This window comes from Syngnathus typhle, linkage group LG3 (genome assembly GCF_033458585.1).
Source record: "Syngnathus typhle isolate RoL2023-S1 ecotype Sweden linkage group LG3, RoL_Styp_1.0, whole genome shotgun sequence".
Lineage (NCBI taxonomy): Eukaryota > Metazoa > Chordata > Actinopteri > Syngnathiformes > Syngnathidae > Syngnathus > Syngnathus typhle.
In genome coordinates, this window is record NC_083740.1 from 577,007 (window position 1) to 594,262 (window position 17,256).

General features: G+C 48.1%; 3 protein-coding genes across 6 annotated transcripts; 2 read left to right on the forward strand and 1 right to left on the reverse strand.

Moving 5' to 3' along the window:
• The first annotated feature begins 3,574 nt into the window (after positions 1–3,574).
• LOC133151109 (protein FAM83F-like) lies at positions 3,575–9,146 on the forward strand. Its single transcript, XM_061273866.1, has 5 exons — positions 3,575–4,162; positions 6,199–6,366; positions 6,653–6,774; positions 8,097–8,821; positions 8,909–9,146. The coding sequence occupies exons 1-5, from the start codon at positions 3,698–3,700 to the stop codon at positions 8,953–8,955; spliced, it is 1,527 nt and encodes a 508-aa protein (XP_061129850.1). The 5' UTR covers positions 3,575–3,697; the 3' UTR covers positions 8,956–9,146.
• A 242-nt stretch (positions 9,147–9,388) lies between these two features.
• On the reverse strand, positions 9,389–13,755 carry LOC133151111 (cytohesin-4-like). Of its 2 annotated transcripts, none has more exons than XM_061273868.1 (13): positions 13,601–13,755; positions 12,625–12,707; positions 12,455–12,525; positions 12,262–12,325; positions 11,798–11,916; positions 11,623–11,703; positions 11,427–11,539; positions 11,166–11,314; positions 10,981–11,092; positions 10,833–10,909; positions 10,347–10,418; positions 10,120–10,274; positions 9,389–9,918 (listed from the first exon to the last, which is right to left on the reverse strand). In XM_061273868.1, exons 1-13 carry the CDS (start codon positions 13,617–13,619, stop codon positions 9,837–9,839), a joined length of 1,197 nt encoding a protein of 398 aa, XP_061129852.1. In that variant the 5' UTR covers positions 13,620–13,755; the 3' UTR covers positions 9,389–9,836. The 2 variants fall into 2 exon arrangements, with proteins under 2 accessions (XP_061129852.1, XP_061129851.1); XM_061273867.1 differs by having other exon boundaries at positions 10,347–10,421.
• Positions 13,756–14,097: 342 nt separating this feature from the next.
• Positions 14,098–16,559, forward strand: rac2 (Rac family small GTPase 2). Of its 3 annotated transcripts, none has more exons than XM_061273870.1 (7): positions 14,098–14,250; positions 15,213–15,284; positions 15,373–15,490; positions 15,595–15,657; positions 15,860–16,019; positions 16,088–16,224; positions 16,362–16,559. In XM_061273870.1, the coding sequence occupies exons 1-6, from the start codon at positions 14,216–14,218 to the stop codon at positions 16,216–16,218; spliced, it is 579 nt and encodes a 192-aa protein (XP_061129854.1). In that variant the 5' UTR covers positions 14,098–14,215; the 3' UTR covers positions 16,219–16,224; positions 16,362–16,559. The 3 variants fall into 3 exon arrangements, with proteins under 3 accessions (XP_061129854.1, XP_061129855.1, XP_061129853.1); XM_061273871.1 differs by having other exon boundaries at positions 16,393–16,559; XM_061273869.1 differs by having other exon boundaries at positions 14,099–14,250; positions 16,366–16,559.
• Positions 16,560–17,256: the final 697 nt, after the last annotated feature.

The window sequence follows — 17,256 nt, forward strand, 5'->3', positions numbered from 1 at the left end:
GTGGTCCCGATCCAGATGCCGTGAGCAAAAAGCAGCAAAGAACGCTGTTGCTTACCTTCTCCTTCGACATGAAAGCTCCACAATCGTGCTGCAAAAAAAGACAACAGCACTCGGAAGAAGAAGAAATCCTGCTAATCCGGAATGAGGGGGAGAAAAAGATCCGGATTCACTCTGGAGGTCCGGATGGGTTGTGGTGCCAATCCAAAACAGGTTCTCCTGTCAGGTATTCCATGCGCACGAGCTTCCCCGCTTGCTTGCTATCCTGTTGCACGTGCCGCACACTTTTCTTTGCACGTCTGACTGCTCGTGCGTGCGTGCGTGCGTCCGCAACGGGGCTTTGCTCGTCTTCTTCAGCGGCGAGTCGCGAGTCACCGTGGCTGCGAACAGCGGGAGCGGGGAGTGTCTCCTCCTCCTCCTCCTCGGCCCCCCCCTCTCTCACCTCGGCAGCGTCATCGGCGGAGCCGCAGGTTCGAGTTGGCCGCAGATGCATCCCCCCGCCCGTCCGTCCGTCCGTCCTCCTCCTCCCACCTTCTCCTTCTGGCTTCCAAACTCTGGGAATTCCTCAAGTGATGCGTGATTGAAGATCCTCCGCCTCAAATGTAAAATAAAAGCAGGAAATGAGGCGGTTATCACAAGATGGCAGAAAAGAGTCGGCGGGCACATTCATGATCACAAACATGACAAGCGCAATTTTGACACCAACAAAAATCAAATCAAAACATTTGGGTCCAATCGAAAAGATACATATGTTCAGCCTAAAGTCTTTTTTAGGGGACCTTAAAAGATGCAATCAGCGAAGGTGGTGCTCTCAGACCGTCAGCATGCGGCCTACACTACAATGTCATTTGCATTCAATTCCTTCCTTTCATGGCGCCGCGCTTTCTTCGGGCGGAAGCGTCTGTTTGATATTTCAACGCCAAAGTTTTGTCATTTCATTTCACAGCCGTCGACCAACGGCCATGTTTACGACGTCTTCTCACTTCAATCAAAAGCTTGTGTTGCAAGGCACGTTTGGGCGGCTCCTCCCAACCCAACCCATCCTCCCTCCCTCCCTCCCAGCCAGCAAAGTCATCACTCAGCCCACGGTTAGCATCTCCTACTGCTCCTCTTGGGTTTGTTGTTTTCTTTTTCCACCTCCTTCAAAGAAACTTTGAAGCCTTTTTGTGCCACAAAGATGACACAAACACGCACACACACACACAAACATTGAGGAGGTTTGGCATTGGTTTGCAATCAATGTTCAATTAACCGTGATGGTGTGAGAGGAAGGAAGTTGAAATACAGCAAGTCCATCCATCCATCTTTTTGATAACGTAAATTTTGCTCGAGGTGAGAGGGAAGCTGGAGTCCATCCCGGATGGATGACTCAGGGCCAAGACCGAGCGCCTCTGAATCAACCTCAACGTGGGCACTTTTGTCCACGTCAGTCTTTGACAACGGCGTTCTCGTCGTTTATGTAAATATATTTAAGCGGACGAGTGTCGAAAAAGTCAACCTACACAAATGTGGGATGTCGGGGCCCTTTTAAGGTGCAAACTCAAACCCTATTCGCTTCCTTCCAGATGCTCATTTGGGTCTTGGACGCCGATAATGGAGTCAAGGCGACTGACCCCTGTTTAATTTGCTGTTTGTCACCGGCGCCGCCACCACCACCGCCGCCGCCGCCACCACCACGCAGAGGCTCCGAATGGCTGCGAGCGTACTAATGACACGCTCTTGAATAAATAGCCGCCACGCACGCACACGTACGTCTGAGGGCATAATGAGATGGTCGCTCCTATCCATCCCCGACCCGAGTCAATTAAAGCATGTTTACGCTCGTCGGGTTTAGAGGGCGAGCGAGGCAAACAAACCATTTTGGTGGATTTATGTTCAGCGCGCACAACACAATCAGATACAGTGCAAGGATTTGAGCAAATGGTCCGCCCTTGTCACTCAGTTATCCAGCCATCCAAAAATATAAATAGTTGCTGTAATCCTTCCTATTTTTCTGCTATCTTACTGTCCATAAAAAGTCAACATCGGAATAAACGGTTTAAAAATGCAGTGTGTCCAATGCTCATTTCAGAGAGAAACTCCTATTTGAAATTTGTACACATAAGTACTATAAATATAACATTGATAACCGAGTGAGTGCCTGGTCGTAAACTTGAAAAGTTGCGTTCTATTTGTTTGTATTTTACTGCCCTCTGGTGGCGCACAGAGTCATTACAGCATGGTGGCGTTTTAGGATCAATTGAATGGAGCACGGTCTACGTAGATTTGAAATAACCATAAAATGAATAAAAATAATTTAAGAAAAAAACGGGGAGGCAATGATTACATAAGACTAATGACTTGGAGATGTTAAGAAGTTGTTAGCATTTCACGCATGACAGCAACGCCACTGGAGCTAGTAGCTAACCACAAATGATGCTCGAACAATGAAGTCCAACTCGTTGGCATAACGTAAACACATTCAAGACATTTTGAAAAAGCCATTAGAGGGACACGTTTGCTTTCAATGCATCCATTTCCACGAAAGCATGTGACCTTTGTCACGCCCTTGACGTTTAAATGTGAACTTTGCTCAGTTTTTATATTGTGCTGCACATCCATAATAATAAAAAGTGCTCGACGTCAAAAGTGGTGCGTTCGGGTGCCGCTTGGAAGTATGTCAAATTGGGCTTTCCTTGAGACTGAGTAGCAACGCGGATATGTTGAATGCTGGCACAATAGATGGCAAATATAAGAAGGAGTGGGACGAACCCGTGCTGTTTAGGGGTGTAACGATTCATCGATACACATCGATTAATCGATATAATGCTCGATGATTTATTGGCATCGATGCTAAAGGTAAACATCGATTTATATCGCCGTGTTTGACTTCGGACATTAGACGCGACTTTATTTTGAAATCCAGTTCATTGTTGCTTGCTTCCTCTTTCCGGGAGCAGTGAGCGGCGTGTTGCGTTGTGAGCAGAGCACGCACGTGAAAGGGGAGGCGACGACTAGTACGCGGCTCCTGGGCTGGTGCTATGGCTAGTGTCCAAAATGACGAGGAAATCGGCTCCCCTTTAGGCTTCAAGTCATTCTTTGGAAGCACTTTGGATTCCAAAGAAAAGATGACTCAACGGACAAGACACGTGCAGTTTGTAAATCCTGCCATGCGGTGATCAAATATTCAGGGAGCACAAATCTCGATGCACATTTAAAGAAAAAACACGACAAAGTTCAGTGTTAAAATAAGCACTTTGTATACTACAATACTCTTGTCATTTCCTAAATAAAGACTTTGCAGTACCTTGTTGATTTTGCGTATGAATTGTTATAAATCAGGAGATTCTATATTTTATATTTTAAAAAAAAATCGATCGTAGAGCACTATATCGTGATATATCGCGAATGAATCGCAGCAGGCTTTAAGATATCTGCAAATATCGTATCGTAGTTCTTTGTATCGATATGATATCGTATCGTGTCGCGATTTACACCCCTAGTGCTGTTTGAAAACTTTCTTTACGACGTGTTCATTAGAATGGTGTAAATTCCGCTTGCCAGCGAAGGCAGCACCCCCGGCCGGCCGCGCCCCTTTTCCACTCCCCCGGCCTCAGGTAACTTTGTGCGCTCGGGCTCTCTTCCTACTGCGCGTCGATTCGATTCGAAGCGGCCGGCCGCAACTCTCCTTCGGGCCAAGCGCACGGAACGGACAGCTGCCATGGCCGAGTCCCAGCTCGTGTGCATGGAGGACGGCCGAATCGGCGTCCAGGTGGCCGAGACGCGGCCGGAGTTCTACTACAGCGAGGAGCAGCGCGCCGCCGTCGAGGAGCTGCTCAAGAACGGCGACGGCGCGTTCAAAATGCGCCTCAAGGATGACAACAAAATCGATTTTTTATCCGCCAGGGAGGTCAAACAGCTCACCAATAACTTTAAACAGTACGACGCAGCCGGGGAGGGGGAGCGGGAGGCGGGCGCGCGCTCGTCTCCCTCCTCGGACTCCGGGGTCCACTCCACCTACTGGCCGCAGATGTCCGACACCGAGGTGCCGCCGCTGGACATTGGCTGGCCCAGCGGGGGCTTCTTCAAGGGGGTGACCCGGGTGGCGATCCACACGCACCCTCCCAAGGACAACGGACCGCATATCAAGGAGGTGGTGCGCAGGCTCATCCAGGAGGCCAGCAAGGTGGGTGAGAGTGCGCGCGCATGCAATATCATCAAAACAAACGATTACTAATTGGAACGTCCCTGGAGTGGCTTATTTTGCGGATCCCGACAATGCGGTCGGCGAATGACTGTTTTGCAACAGACCATCGATTTTGCAAACACTAAATGCAAATTATCGACCGAACCGATCGGATCTGTGTCAAGTCTAATAGGATCATAACGGTCATCATGGTTATAATTTACCAAATTCCTTCCAATTTAATCGTGATGTGGGCCAGCACGCTTAAATGAATTTGGCACTCAAGTGTTAAACAGTATAGTGCAATCAAAATACACGTTTTCTCAACGTCATGAAGAATTTGAATGAATGGTTGGAATTACAAAAGTCACCCAAATATGGGCCTCGGACTTTCATTTCTTTATCTCTGCCAAAGAGCTTTCTATGTTTGCATAGGGTGGGTTTTATTTTTTATTTTTAAGCAGCTGTAGGTAAATAAAAGCCTTGAGTAAGTTACCGTTGCGGACGTGCATCCTGGAGGCTTTTTGGTTTTCTTACTAAGGCTGCGTGATCAACTGGTTTCAGCTATTAATTGATCTTAATTGCGCAACATGATTACCACATAAAAAGGAGGGGGGGTGATTTTTGGAGGTTGTTTTTAACAAAGAAATTGCTCTCTAAGTTTTTTTCTTTTGTTTTTGTTTGGTTTTTAAAATCAGGAGAGGTCCCAGAAGGGGAGAAATAATAACTTCTGAAACCAGTTGCTGTCATTTGCTTTTTCAAAGGTGCCAGAAAAGAGGCCATTGAAATTTGTCCAAACATATCCTTCATGGCGGTGCTCGTCTTGTGTGCGTGCGGAAAGCCGGCTATTGCACAAACGTGCCAAGTTAGAGACCGACACGCGAGCTGACGTCACACCAAACGTGTTTATTTATTTCCTTCATCGGCCGGAGATGAGGTCACCGCGTTGCTATGCTGCCGGGGCATTTCCAAAGTTTTATTTTTGAAGCTCGACGCCCGCTCGGAAAAAATTGCTCAGGTGGTTTGTTTTTATTCTGGTTTCAATTCATTCATGGTTTCAAAGCTTTTGCGACTGACGACAACAACAACTGTTTGGTGTAGTCTCCAACTTCGGGGCAGTCAAAACACAACAGGGCTTCTTTCATTTCATGAACGTATCCACTTCCTGTCGGCCATTTTGGAAAGTGATTTATGAGCACGGCCGGCGTACGGCCTCGTATTGTCTCGCGATCGTGTAATCAATAACGGTTTGGTTGTGGTGCTCGAGGCCGTCCCGGCGCGCACGCCAAATATTTGAGCAGGCCACACCGGCTCAGACTTGTCAAGACGCCGCTGAGGTGGAAAAGGGCAAAAATGCTTCGAGGAAGTTGCAGGAAAGAAATCGGAATCAGCGGACTTGATTGCCTGAAACCGGTTTTGTCTTTAATTTCCCCGAAAGCAACGCCGTGTTGACAATTTGTTTGTCACTTCCAGGGTTCCGTAGTTGTACGATGATTTGCTTTTGAGTCTCCTTTTTTCTTTCTTTTGGGAAAGGCTGCTTCACAATCCAGCCGGACGCCCGGAGGCTCTTTGAGACTTTTTTTTTTTTTTTTTGTGTGTGCGGGCATACCTAATGTAATGGCCCTTCTGAGCCTTCTCTTGGAGGAAAGCCAAGCTGTCAGCGACAAGTTCAATACAAGAGCAACGCTCGTAACTCCTCGGGTGCAGGGGCATCTTGCTTCAAATTCTAGAAGAGTGCTCGGAAAGGAGAAGTCGAAAAGTTTCCACCATTCATTAGGTTGCGCAATAAAGGCGGGCAGTGAAAGGGGGGGGGGGGGGGGGGGGTGAGTCAGTGGTTCACTTGTGTGGCCTGCTGAATACAACTAACTCATTCAACTTCAGTCATCAGAAGTAAATGAGGGGAGGGGGGAGGGCAGTCAGAAGTCATGACATCCATCCATTTTCCCGGCCTTCACCACCACCCACCCCTTGGCTGAAGAGTTTGCGTTGTGACACCCCCACCCCCCCCCCCCCCCCCCCCGCCCTTGTCCTGGTAGGTGATCGCCATCGTGATGGACCTGCTCACCGACCTGCAGATCCTGCAGGACCTGATGGACGCCGCCTGGCGCCGCTCGGTGCCCATCTACATCCTGCTGGACCAACACGGCGTGCCGCACTTCCTGGACATGTGCTCTCGGCTGCAGATCGGCGCCCAGCACCTGCGGGTAAGACCCTTCGTGCTAAGGCCTTGCCGCTTCTTGCTTCGGTCCGGATGCAAAAGGTGGACTTGACTGGAAGAGGTTCTGAATTTGCATACATTTACCTCCAGCGGACACCTGCAGCTCTTTTTTGGCTCGGAGTCATTTCCTGGTACGGCTCACCGCAAAAAATGCGGGACGCCGAGCCAAGCGCAGGGTGACATTTGAAGCTCTTGAAACAACTGACGTGTTGCAACTTCTCGTCTCCGGATGGTAAAAATGTTTGTCGTCCCAAACTGCGTGTGAATTGCAGAACATTCGCGCCCGGACCCTCTCCGGGGTGGGCTTCAACTTGTCCTTCGGCAGACTGCCCGGCTCCTTGTGCTCCAAGTACATGCTGGTCGACGGAGACAAAGTGGTCTTTGGATCCTACAGGTGAGAAACGCCAACGTCCCCAGGAAATCCTCTCCCATTGGTCCATGTGACGGTTTACCATTAGCAACAAGTTCTACATTTTATTTTTTTTTATTTTATTTTTTTTTTTAAAGCCAGCGTCCGAAGCCAGATTCACTTTGCGATATGAAATTTGACGGTGCAAACTAAAATCATCCCCCTCGAAATTGTTCACTAAGATAAACAACCAAGGTAATTCGCGCCAGAGCAAAGGTCAAAGTTCAAACAAACAAGTGAGAGCTCATTTCACTGCTCCGCCGCACCCAGCAAGCGAACCTGCCTCAAGACTCGAAGTTCTTGTTTTGAAAAGCTTAAGTGCTTCGCTTCAGAGAGTCATTAGCGTCCTTCCATTGACGCCAGCGAATCACAACACGTGTCGGTTCCGCCTCGGCTGTCGAGGTGTCAGCCGGGCCTCAAACTCTTTAAACTCAAGAAGCTGGAAAGGCCTCGCGCGCAACGCGAAATATTTTTTAATTTTTTTTTTTTTTTTTATTGACCAAGTGTTTCGGTTTATGATGACTGAATCAAAGTCCAAACGCAACATAAATCCCAACAAGTTGAAATACTTAAGTGAGTGGACAGTTGTCGCTTTACGACCTGGTTATTTCACATTCATGGCGATAAAAGACTAACGTCGCAAAAGTCAAGGCATTGTCTTTGCCCACATGAACGATGAACTCGGTGACAAAAGTATGAAAACATTTACGCTGCAGCGACATTCCAACAATGTACACGCGGAACTTGCCGCTGACCGCGTGAAGACACTTTGCTCGGGAGGAATTAAAAAAAAAAAAAAAAAAAGTAAAAATCACTCACCATTTGGTGGCGAGCGGGCGGGCGAGCGGCGTCTTCGTGCCAGCCGGCCGGCCGGCATCTTCTCGCCGAATTGCGAGTCCAGCGTGGCACCAAGTTGGTGGCGTTGTCCAAAAATAAAGTCATTTTCGTCGAGCAGTGTTGTGTATTCTTCGAAAGAAAGACGAATGTGGCGACGAAGCCGATTCGGGCGACATTGGTCGAGGCCAAAAAAGAAAATCGCCGTCCCGTCCCGCCAGGTGCCCCCGGCTGTCAAATTAACCGCCGGCCGGAAGTTTCGCAAGGGTCATTTTTCATTTCCGGTGTCAGCCAAAATTATTTGGATGCTTTATGCTGCTGTTGAAGTGTGCCAGCAACACAGTCATTTCATTTAATTAATAAATACGTAAATAAATAAATATGTAGAAAAAAAAGGAAACCATATTCTAGCCCTAACGTAATGTCCCGCAATCGTCATGACGTCACACTGACAAGTCTTTCCCACGCGACAGTTACTCGTGGTCCTCGTCGCGCATGGACCGCAACACCATCACGGTGATGACGGGCCAGGTGGTGGACTTCTTTGACCAGGACTTCCGCGAGCTCTACGCCGTGTCAGAGAAGCTGGACCTCTTCCGCGAGTTCCACGTGAGCCCGCCGGCCAACACAAGCGCCAGCGTGCGCTCCAAAGCGGGCCCCAAGCGGCCCCCGCTTCCCGCCACCACGTCCCGCTTCCAAGTCAGCCTCGGCGACCCCCTCAAAGTCAATAACATCGAGGTGCCCGCTCACAAGTACTACAACCCCAAGTACTTCCTCATGTTCCCGGACACGCCGCAGCCGCCCAGGTCCCTGCAGGGGCCCACCAGACCGTCCGAGCTCTTGCGGCTTACCGTGCCCCAGGAGCAGATCACCACCAGCGAGAAGCTGGACCGCCTCAGCCCGCTCCCGTCGGAACCGGTGGAGTTCTTCAAGAGGGCCAACGGGGTCCCGCAGGAGAAGAAGAGACTGACGCTGAAGCAGAGGATCACCAAGAGATGGTCGTCCAGCAAGCTGTCCCTCAACAGCGAGAGGGCCAGCCCCGCCCCCGCCGAGTCCACGGGACACCTGGGGAGCCAGGACCCCCTGGAGGTCAAGGTCAAGTCACCCACCAACAAGCTCAAGCTCCTCAAGAGGCCGTCCACGCTCGGGGCCAGGACCGACTCGGTGCAGACGTTAGACACCACGCAAGACAACATCAGTGAGTGATGCGGTACGGTGGATGGAAAAAGTCCGCTGGGCACTTTTTGAATCCTTCTTCTTCTTTTTTTTGCTGTTTGTTCTGCAGGCCAGAGGAGTCAGCGCCGACCTAAGCAAGTGTGCAAAGTGTCCTGAGGTAGACAAGCAGATTGTCGAACGGTTTACAAGCACTAAATTCACTTTTGTTAGCGGGCCTCAGACGTCCTGCCGCTCGGTGGAAGGGGCGTGCTAGCTCCAGGGCTGACCGACCAAGCCGGCTAAAAAAAGCCACACAAAAATGCCTTCTTTGTTGTTGCCCAAAAATAAAATCACTTTTTATCATTTAATTTGTGTTCTTAATGCGGATGGATTCTTTGAGGTCATGTTAAGTAATGAGGTTGTAGCCACTTCCGTGTTGCAGGTACTAAATCAGTTGAAATAAAATGTTGCAGTTCAGATCAAAACAATTACTTTTCTTTTCTTTTTATCATTATTTTAGCTCCAGAAAAAACGCAACAAGAAATAGTCTTGTCTTTTGAGTGTTTTTTTTTTGGCCACTGGAGGGCAGCAAAGAACACTTGTCAAACTATTCACTTTGATTCACTTTTATATTAGGAACAATGCTCAACACGTAACACATACTTTTACACAAAAAGCCATTTTTAGGCATTAGTCATGAAATGATTCAACGGCAAAAAATATTTTTTATATTTACAAGTATTTCTGAAGCAGAAGTCGACTCCCCGGCAAGAGGAAGTGATGAATGGTTCAATCCTGAAAGAGCTGCACCCTCATTTGTCAGCAAACTTCCCCAAAAGACACATTCCTATTTTCGCGGCGTGCCACGCTTTTTGAGCCTAATCTAATCTTTGGGCTTCATTTCTCCGTCGGATGGCGCCACTCCACTTATCGGGCGGGCGGGCGGGCGGGCGGGCGACCGTGTTCAACAACTTGCTCAACACCCGCTTCCGTCAATAGGAAACGATTTGGATCCAAAATGTCCGCCGGCGCGTGAGTTCTGTCGACCGGTGTCTGGTTCAGTCCTCCTGGTTCTGCTTGATTAGTTTCTTCTTGCGCTGGGACACCAGGTCGTAGAAAGGGTCCCTGGTGATGCTCGCCCTTTTCAAAATCAACACAGAGACGGACCGCCAATGAGCTGTGTTCTGTTGCTACTACCAGAATATTGTTTGATTTGCTGATTGCAGGATGGATTTTTATTTTTGTTTAAAAAATAATCATAAAAAATTTTACAAAATAATATCAATACAAAAAAAAGAATGAAACCCAAAAGAGAATCTGCTATGTGCGGGCGTGGGGTACCTGATGGCGTGGATCCAGGAGTCTCTCTCGCCGGCGCTGGCAGCGCAGATGGCGTACGATTGGTGCTTGCCCTCCACCACGCGGCCGTCCGTCTCCGTCTTGCACGCTTTGATCTTCTGACCTCGACTGTTGGGGTTGTACAGCTCCAGGCAGTACTGGACGGCGGGCAAATTTCAATCCAAATTCAAAATACAAACCATGTGGAGAGAAATGGATAGAACGCTCACAGGTTTGCGGGGAAAGGGGACGTCCCGGACGCACAGGTTCTCCAGAGGGATGATGCCTCGAGGCTCTTTGTCCTGCTGGCAAAAGTCAACCATCAGGAGTGGCGAATGTGAAGAGATAAAAGTCGACACACCCCTCTGATAGCCAGAGGGAGGATGCGAGTCGGACATTATGGTGGAAGATTCCTCTTGGTCTCAATTGAACAGGGGTGTGTAGACTTTTGATACACACAGAGAGAGACAGAGAGAGAGACAGAGAGAGAGACAGAGAGAGAGACAGAGAGACAGAGAGACAGAGAGACAGAGAGAGAGAAAGAGAGAGAGAGACAGAGAGAGAGACAGAGAGAGAGACAGAGAGACAGAGAGACAGAGAGACAGAGAGAAAGAGAGAGAGAGAGAGAGAGAGAGAGAGAGAGAGAGAGAGAGACAGAGAGAGAGAGAGAGAGAGAGTGAAGGAGAGAAAGAGAGAGACAGAGCGGGAGGCCTTACGGTGGTGAACTCAAAGTAGTAGAGGCAGTTGTCGGTGAGGATGAACCATCGCCTCTTCCACGTCTTCACTCGGCCGCCTTCGCCCCCCCCAAAAAAACAAAAGGTCATGAAAAAGGCCAAAGGAGGAAAGAAGAGAGCGCACATTTACCCAGCTTGAGGAGCCATCCTTCTCTGTCGGGGTTGAAGAACGTGTGCGTCAGGTCGTTGCCGTCGTCCTCGGGAATCTTGAAGGGCTCCTTGCGGATGCTCTCGTAAAGTTTCTATGAGGGGGAAAAAAAAAGGTTTATTGACACCAGCACAAATGAGAAGGACGGAGCGGCGGGCGCTTTTTACCGAGAGCAGCTCCACGGGGAGGTCGCGGCCGTTGTTGATGCCTTTGTTCATGCAAACGAATCGCTCCAGCGTGGTCTTGTCCTTCACGTTGGGGTTGTGCAAGCTGGTGTTCAGCATGATGATGGCGAACGACAAGATGTAGCACGTGTCTGTGGGGGACGCGCACAGGAAGTGACATCACGGAAGAGGCCCAGACCAGCAGAAGTACGGGTCGATGCTCAAATGAGCAGGTTCTGGTTCCGGTCCTGAACCAACACTTACCGGTGGACTGGAAGACGTTTACGTTGCATTGGCAGTATCGCGCGGCAAAGGCCTCCATCATGCGGTCGATCTTCTGGGCCTCGCCGGGCAGACGGAAACTCCACAGGAACTGTCTGCCGGCCGGCCGGGTGGAATGAAATGATGGACGTCATTAGTATGATGTCATAAGATGACATCAGAGCACGCGGACGCAGACCTCAGCGCCTGGACCAAGTTGAGGTCGGAGAACTCGTGAAGTTCCACAAAGGCCTTCAAGGTTTGCAGGTGGAGCTCGTCCCTGATGAAAAAGAACAACAATTCATGGTCCTTGGCTGAATTTTCCAGAAAGTCTCCGCCCAGCAAACATTTCGGAGGTGGACGCGCTCGTTCACCTTTCTCCCAGGAACTCTCCGATGGCCGTCTTGTTGAGGCCCTCCTCCTTGTAGAGGAAGTCGGCGATGCATGCAGCGCTCTTCTCCAATAACCTGTTCTCCACCAGGTAATTGATACCCTGAACCACACACACATACAAGCGATGACAAATCAAGTTCAATCCAGATCTGATCCAGATCTGCTCCAGATGGCACATTTAGCCGCAATGTAAACGCAACACGCTCTGCTTTTGCAGCAAAAGGGAGTCTGCATGGAAAAAAAGTTCGTTTTTGTCCCTCTCGTCTTTTCACATCTTCAAGTTGAGGTCCACGTTTGCAGTACACAAACAACTGCTGCGATGTGTCAAGTGTGGCGGAAACAGCGCAGGCGGCGGCGACACGCTAAACAGGAAGTGGTCGCTTCTCCGAGACGGCTCGGGCAAACAAAGGCGGCACAAACAGCGCCTGTACTTTTTGCCGCTCACCTTCTTTGGGTCCATGTTGAACTTTTTCTTCCCATTGGAGAATTGTTTCCTTCCCACGCTTTTGCTGCAAGAAAACACAAAACACTTTTTGATGGCAAGTCACCAAAATACCAAGTTGGTTTGGAAATCTGGAGCTGCCTGGCTGCAATTGAACCAAATGCCATTTTTTGATGCCCACGTTAGAGCGGCCTACCTTTCCTCGGTCTCGGCCAAGTCGAAATTGAGAATCTCGGCCATTACGCTGTCAATCTCATCCTTGAGTTTCTGCACACACACACACACACACACACACACACACACACACACCAAGAAAAGTCTCCTTCAAATGTCCAAGATGTCTTTTGTCATGATCAAAGATGGTACCTGGATGTCATCCAGAAGTCCTTTCTTGTGCATCTTGATGCTCTCCAACTCCAACATTTCGGCCGTTGTGAAACCCGACAGAACTGCAACAGCCCAGATGAAATCAAATCATCCAAAATAGGACCAAAACAAACAATCTCGATCATTCTGGAACAAAAGTGGCCTTCTACTTGATGGCACACGTTGTATGGGAGCTTCTGCATCAGTAACTCGATCGAAAGCGGACGGAGGTGTGATCATGTGATCGTCACAGCGCCCTCTCGTGGCGCATGCTGGCTTCTTGTGAATGACACACGGTGAGCCAAACGCCCTTCCTGGGTGCTGCTTGTGCAACACGCGCACACGCACGCACGCACGCACGAGGAGAAAGAAGAAGCAGCCTTATGGAGGAAATGAGAGCACGCTTGACTTTGCTCTGCTCAAAAATGTAGAGACACTTTCCCATTGAGGAGCATTAGAAAGCATCTCTAAAGATTTGCAATGACTATTGGCTCGCTTTGAAAGGAGGTTTGCATGTTTACCTTTGTGTCTCGGTTCAAGTTTTAGGGGAAATGGAAAAGAACCGAAAGTTCAATTTGGAATTCAAAATAAAGCAGTGGCAGAACGAGTCAAATGTGGGTTTGTTGTTTGACTAGTCTTCAAACCCTTTGTATTACATTTATATTACTAGAATTCATATATTGTATGTCAACATATACTTGTATTATATTCTATTTTTTCCATTCTAAACTTAAAATGTCATTTTAAACTAAACAGCTATCAACAAACATTTTTAAATACAAAACAAATTTGTAATTTATTCAATGGCCAGGGAAAAAAACCCAAGTTATGTATCAATTCAAAACTTTGAAGAAAAAAGAAGGAGAGAAAATAAAAATTCTGAAGATTTAAAAAAGGCAACCCAAAATGTCAAAAGCAAGGGGAAAAAACAAAACAGGAAACAAATATTTAAAAAATAAAATAAAATTCATCTTACCCATGTGGCTGTCAGTCATGAGCTCCACCAAAATAAAAAACGCAGCGTGACAAAAGCAGAGTGAGCTGCTGTGGATGCTGCTTCAGCACAAAGCATCCAAAGTGACACTTGAATGACAGACACATTCACCCAAGAAAAAAAAACAGGAAGTCACCCTTTCAAAATAAAACCACTGAATGGACATCAAGAAGGAACATGATGTGCTGACATTTTTTTAATCAATCATATGATGTCATGTTCCAGCAGTGATGTCTGGAACTTCCTTTTCGTGTCCAAACACATACAAATAAATATATATATATGTGTGTGTGTTAGTCTGCATGCATGCATTTATATGTATATATATATATATATATATATATATATATATATATATATATATATATATATATATATATATATATATATATATATACATACACACACATGCATATATACAGGAAGCTGAAAAGAAGCGACTGCGACACCTCAACCGCACGCACAGCACACACACAAAGTGAGAAGTGCGCATGTGTGTGTGTGTTGCATGTGTGTGTTACAGCTTCCTGTGTTGTCACACGGTATCTTGTCTTTGAGTGTGTGTGTGTGTGTGTGCTGAATGTGAAGAGGCGCAGCATGCAGGCCATCAAGTGTGTGGTGGTCGGAGACGGGTACGACTTTTTTTATTCATTTATTACGCTTTTATTCAACTTGATCAATCAATCGAGCACTTTTATTCTTTTTATTGCCGTGATCGTTTGGACACTCTCGCCCATGCGTGTGGACGATGAGTCGATTTACACGAGAAGAGTACGACTCGAGCACGAGGGCGCAAAGTGTCGGCGGGCCGCTTCATTGCCGGCGAAGGAGAGAATGTTCTGATTTGTGTGTCCGAGCGTGAGAGACAACTTTGGGCAAGTTCCTTTTCTGACCACAAAGTGAGCTTCGCAAGAAAAGATCTCTCGCACGGTCGGTCGGTGGTGCGCCCGTCGGCTCAGATAATGGACCAGGAGGTCCCACTTCCCGCGACTCCACGGCTTTATTCTGGCTGACCCACCGGTTGAACCGACTCAACGAGAGACGAGCTGAGAGAGAGCGTGTGACTGTCTGTCTAACTAACTAACTAACTAACTAACTAACTAACTAACTAACTAACTAACTAACTAACTAACTAACTGGCCTACTAAGCAACTTGCTCACTCCTACTCACTCACTCACTCACTCACTCACTCACTCACTCACTCACTCACTCACTCACTCACTCACTCACTCACGGCAAGCAACTTGCTTACTCCCTCGCTAGCACCCCCCCCCCTTCCAACCCAATTGACCAAACTAAAACCGAATGACTTCTGCAAAAGACATTTTACGTCCAGAGTGTTTGGATGATTGTGTTGACATCATCAACGTGCATTGAGCGCTAATTTGCCATTTGCTTGTGTGTGTGTACCAACGGAACCTCGTTCTTGCATCCTGTGCGGTCGTTTGAAAGAAAAGAAAAAAAAAAAAACTGGCGCTTGTGTGTCAGGTGTGACGCCAACGCATCCATCTGGCCACTTCCTGTTTTCAAACACTTCACTTCCTCTTTGCACGCACTCTTCATTTGACTTTTTTCACCGTGTGTCTTTTCCAGGGCGGTGGGCAAAACATGTCTGCTCATCAGCTACACAACCAATGCCTTCCCGGGGGAATACATCCCCACTGTGTGAGTGTCCACACACACACACACGCACACACACCACGTCATGAGAAGGCCATAAGACACCAATTGCTTTTTTTTCGTTGACTTGGAGCTTTGACAACTACTCGGCCAACGTGATGGTGGACAGCAAGCCGGTCAACTTGGGCCTGTGGGACACAGCGGGCCAGGAGGACTATGACAGACTCCGGCCGTTGTCCTACCCGCAGACGGTACGCGCACACACACACACACACACACACACACACACACACACACACACACACACACACTCCTGGACACACAAGCTCAGAGTCACATGTGTGCGTGTGCACAGGACGTGTTTCTGATTTGTTTCTCCCTGGTGAGTCCGGCTTCGCACGAGAACGTCCGAGCTAAGGTACGTGCTACGTATCGCCGACGACAATCCGATCCTAAAATCCGACCTCCAAACGCTAATCCGGGATTTGAATTTGAAACCCACTGCCTGTCTCGATTTAAAACCCGACTTTAAAAGCCACGTTGAAGGCCTAAATGGAATACCCGGAAGGTTTAGCGAGGTCCCGTGTCGCCGTGGTAACGATGCGGCGTTTACGCACCAGTGGTACCCGGAGGTACGCCACCATTGCCCGTCCACGCCCATCATACTGGTGGGCACCAAGCTGGACCTGCGGGACGAAAAGGACACGGTGGATAAGCTCAAGGACAAGAAACTGGCGCCCATCACGTACCCGCAAGGTCTGGCGCTGGCCAAGGAGATCGGTGAGGACCCGAGCCGTGGCTGCGGCGCCCCCAGCTTTGCTAAGCGTTTTTTTTTTTTTTTGGCGCAGACGCCATCAAGTACCTGGAGTGCTCGGCGCTGACTCAGCGAGGTCTGAAGACCGTATTCGACGAGGCCATCCGAGCCGTTCTTTGTCCTCAGCCCACTAAAGTCAAGAAGAAGCCCTGCGTGCTCATCTGACCTCAGGTGACCTTTGACTTGAAAATCAGGACCACAACAGCAGTATCATGAACTAGCACTTATTGTCTGTTTACCAATTGTTTGTTTTCTTTCATATCAAAGCCAGAAAAGTGTCAAATGTATTTTTTGTTTTCCATCATGAGGCAGAACCAAGTCCTTCCTTTTTCCAATCAGAAGATTAGCGCAAGCAGGTATGGACCGACGGCCTTCTTCAAGAACGTCGAACGCTTGAACGCACGCGAGAAATGCCAGCAAAGTGGACGGACGGACATGAAGCTAAGCTGCGTCAAAGCAAACGTATGAGAAAATAAAGGCTTCTTGCTGTCATTTCAAAAAGAAAAGTCAAGGTCTGCAAGCCCCTCATTCATCTCCATTTGACCTGTGTGTGTGTGTCTCCGTGTAAGAAAGTTACTTAGCAACTTGAAAGTATACGACACCGAATTTCTGGTCACATGACCTTTAACTAAGAAAATTCCTAAAATATATATATTTTTTTTCTGGAAAATGACTCAAAAAAGAAAGCAGGTGAAGAAAATTGCAATTTTTCCCTCCCATATTATTGAGTGACTTTTTTTTTTTTTGCTGGACTTTGGCTCGCTTTCCGACCGTTTGCCAGTGAGAATGCGTGCCCATTTGGTATGTATAGCGGCGCCTTGATCGATACGCTCTTCGATAGCGCGTCACCAGGACAGAAAAAAAGAAAAAAAAAAGGGGCGTTTGGGAGGGAGCAGCTGAGTGGATGGAGCATGCTTGGCTGTCTGTCTGTCTGTCTGTCTGGCTGCATCTTCCCGCCTGCTCCGTCATTTTGGACAGGGACTCGCAATCGGAACAGGTAAGTCTTTTGGATTTCCTGGTAAACACTTTTGGGAGTATCATTAGGAAAAAAACATGATGGATTTTGGGGTGACAAAATGTTTCAACTGGAGCAAGAATTTGATTCTTCACTTCTTTGTTTTTCATTTAAATGGTTTATTTGCAATTTTGGTGCTAAGTATGAAAGCATATTGGATGATGTATTTCAACTGTATTGATAGTCTC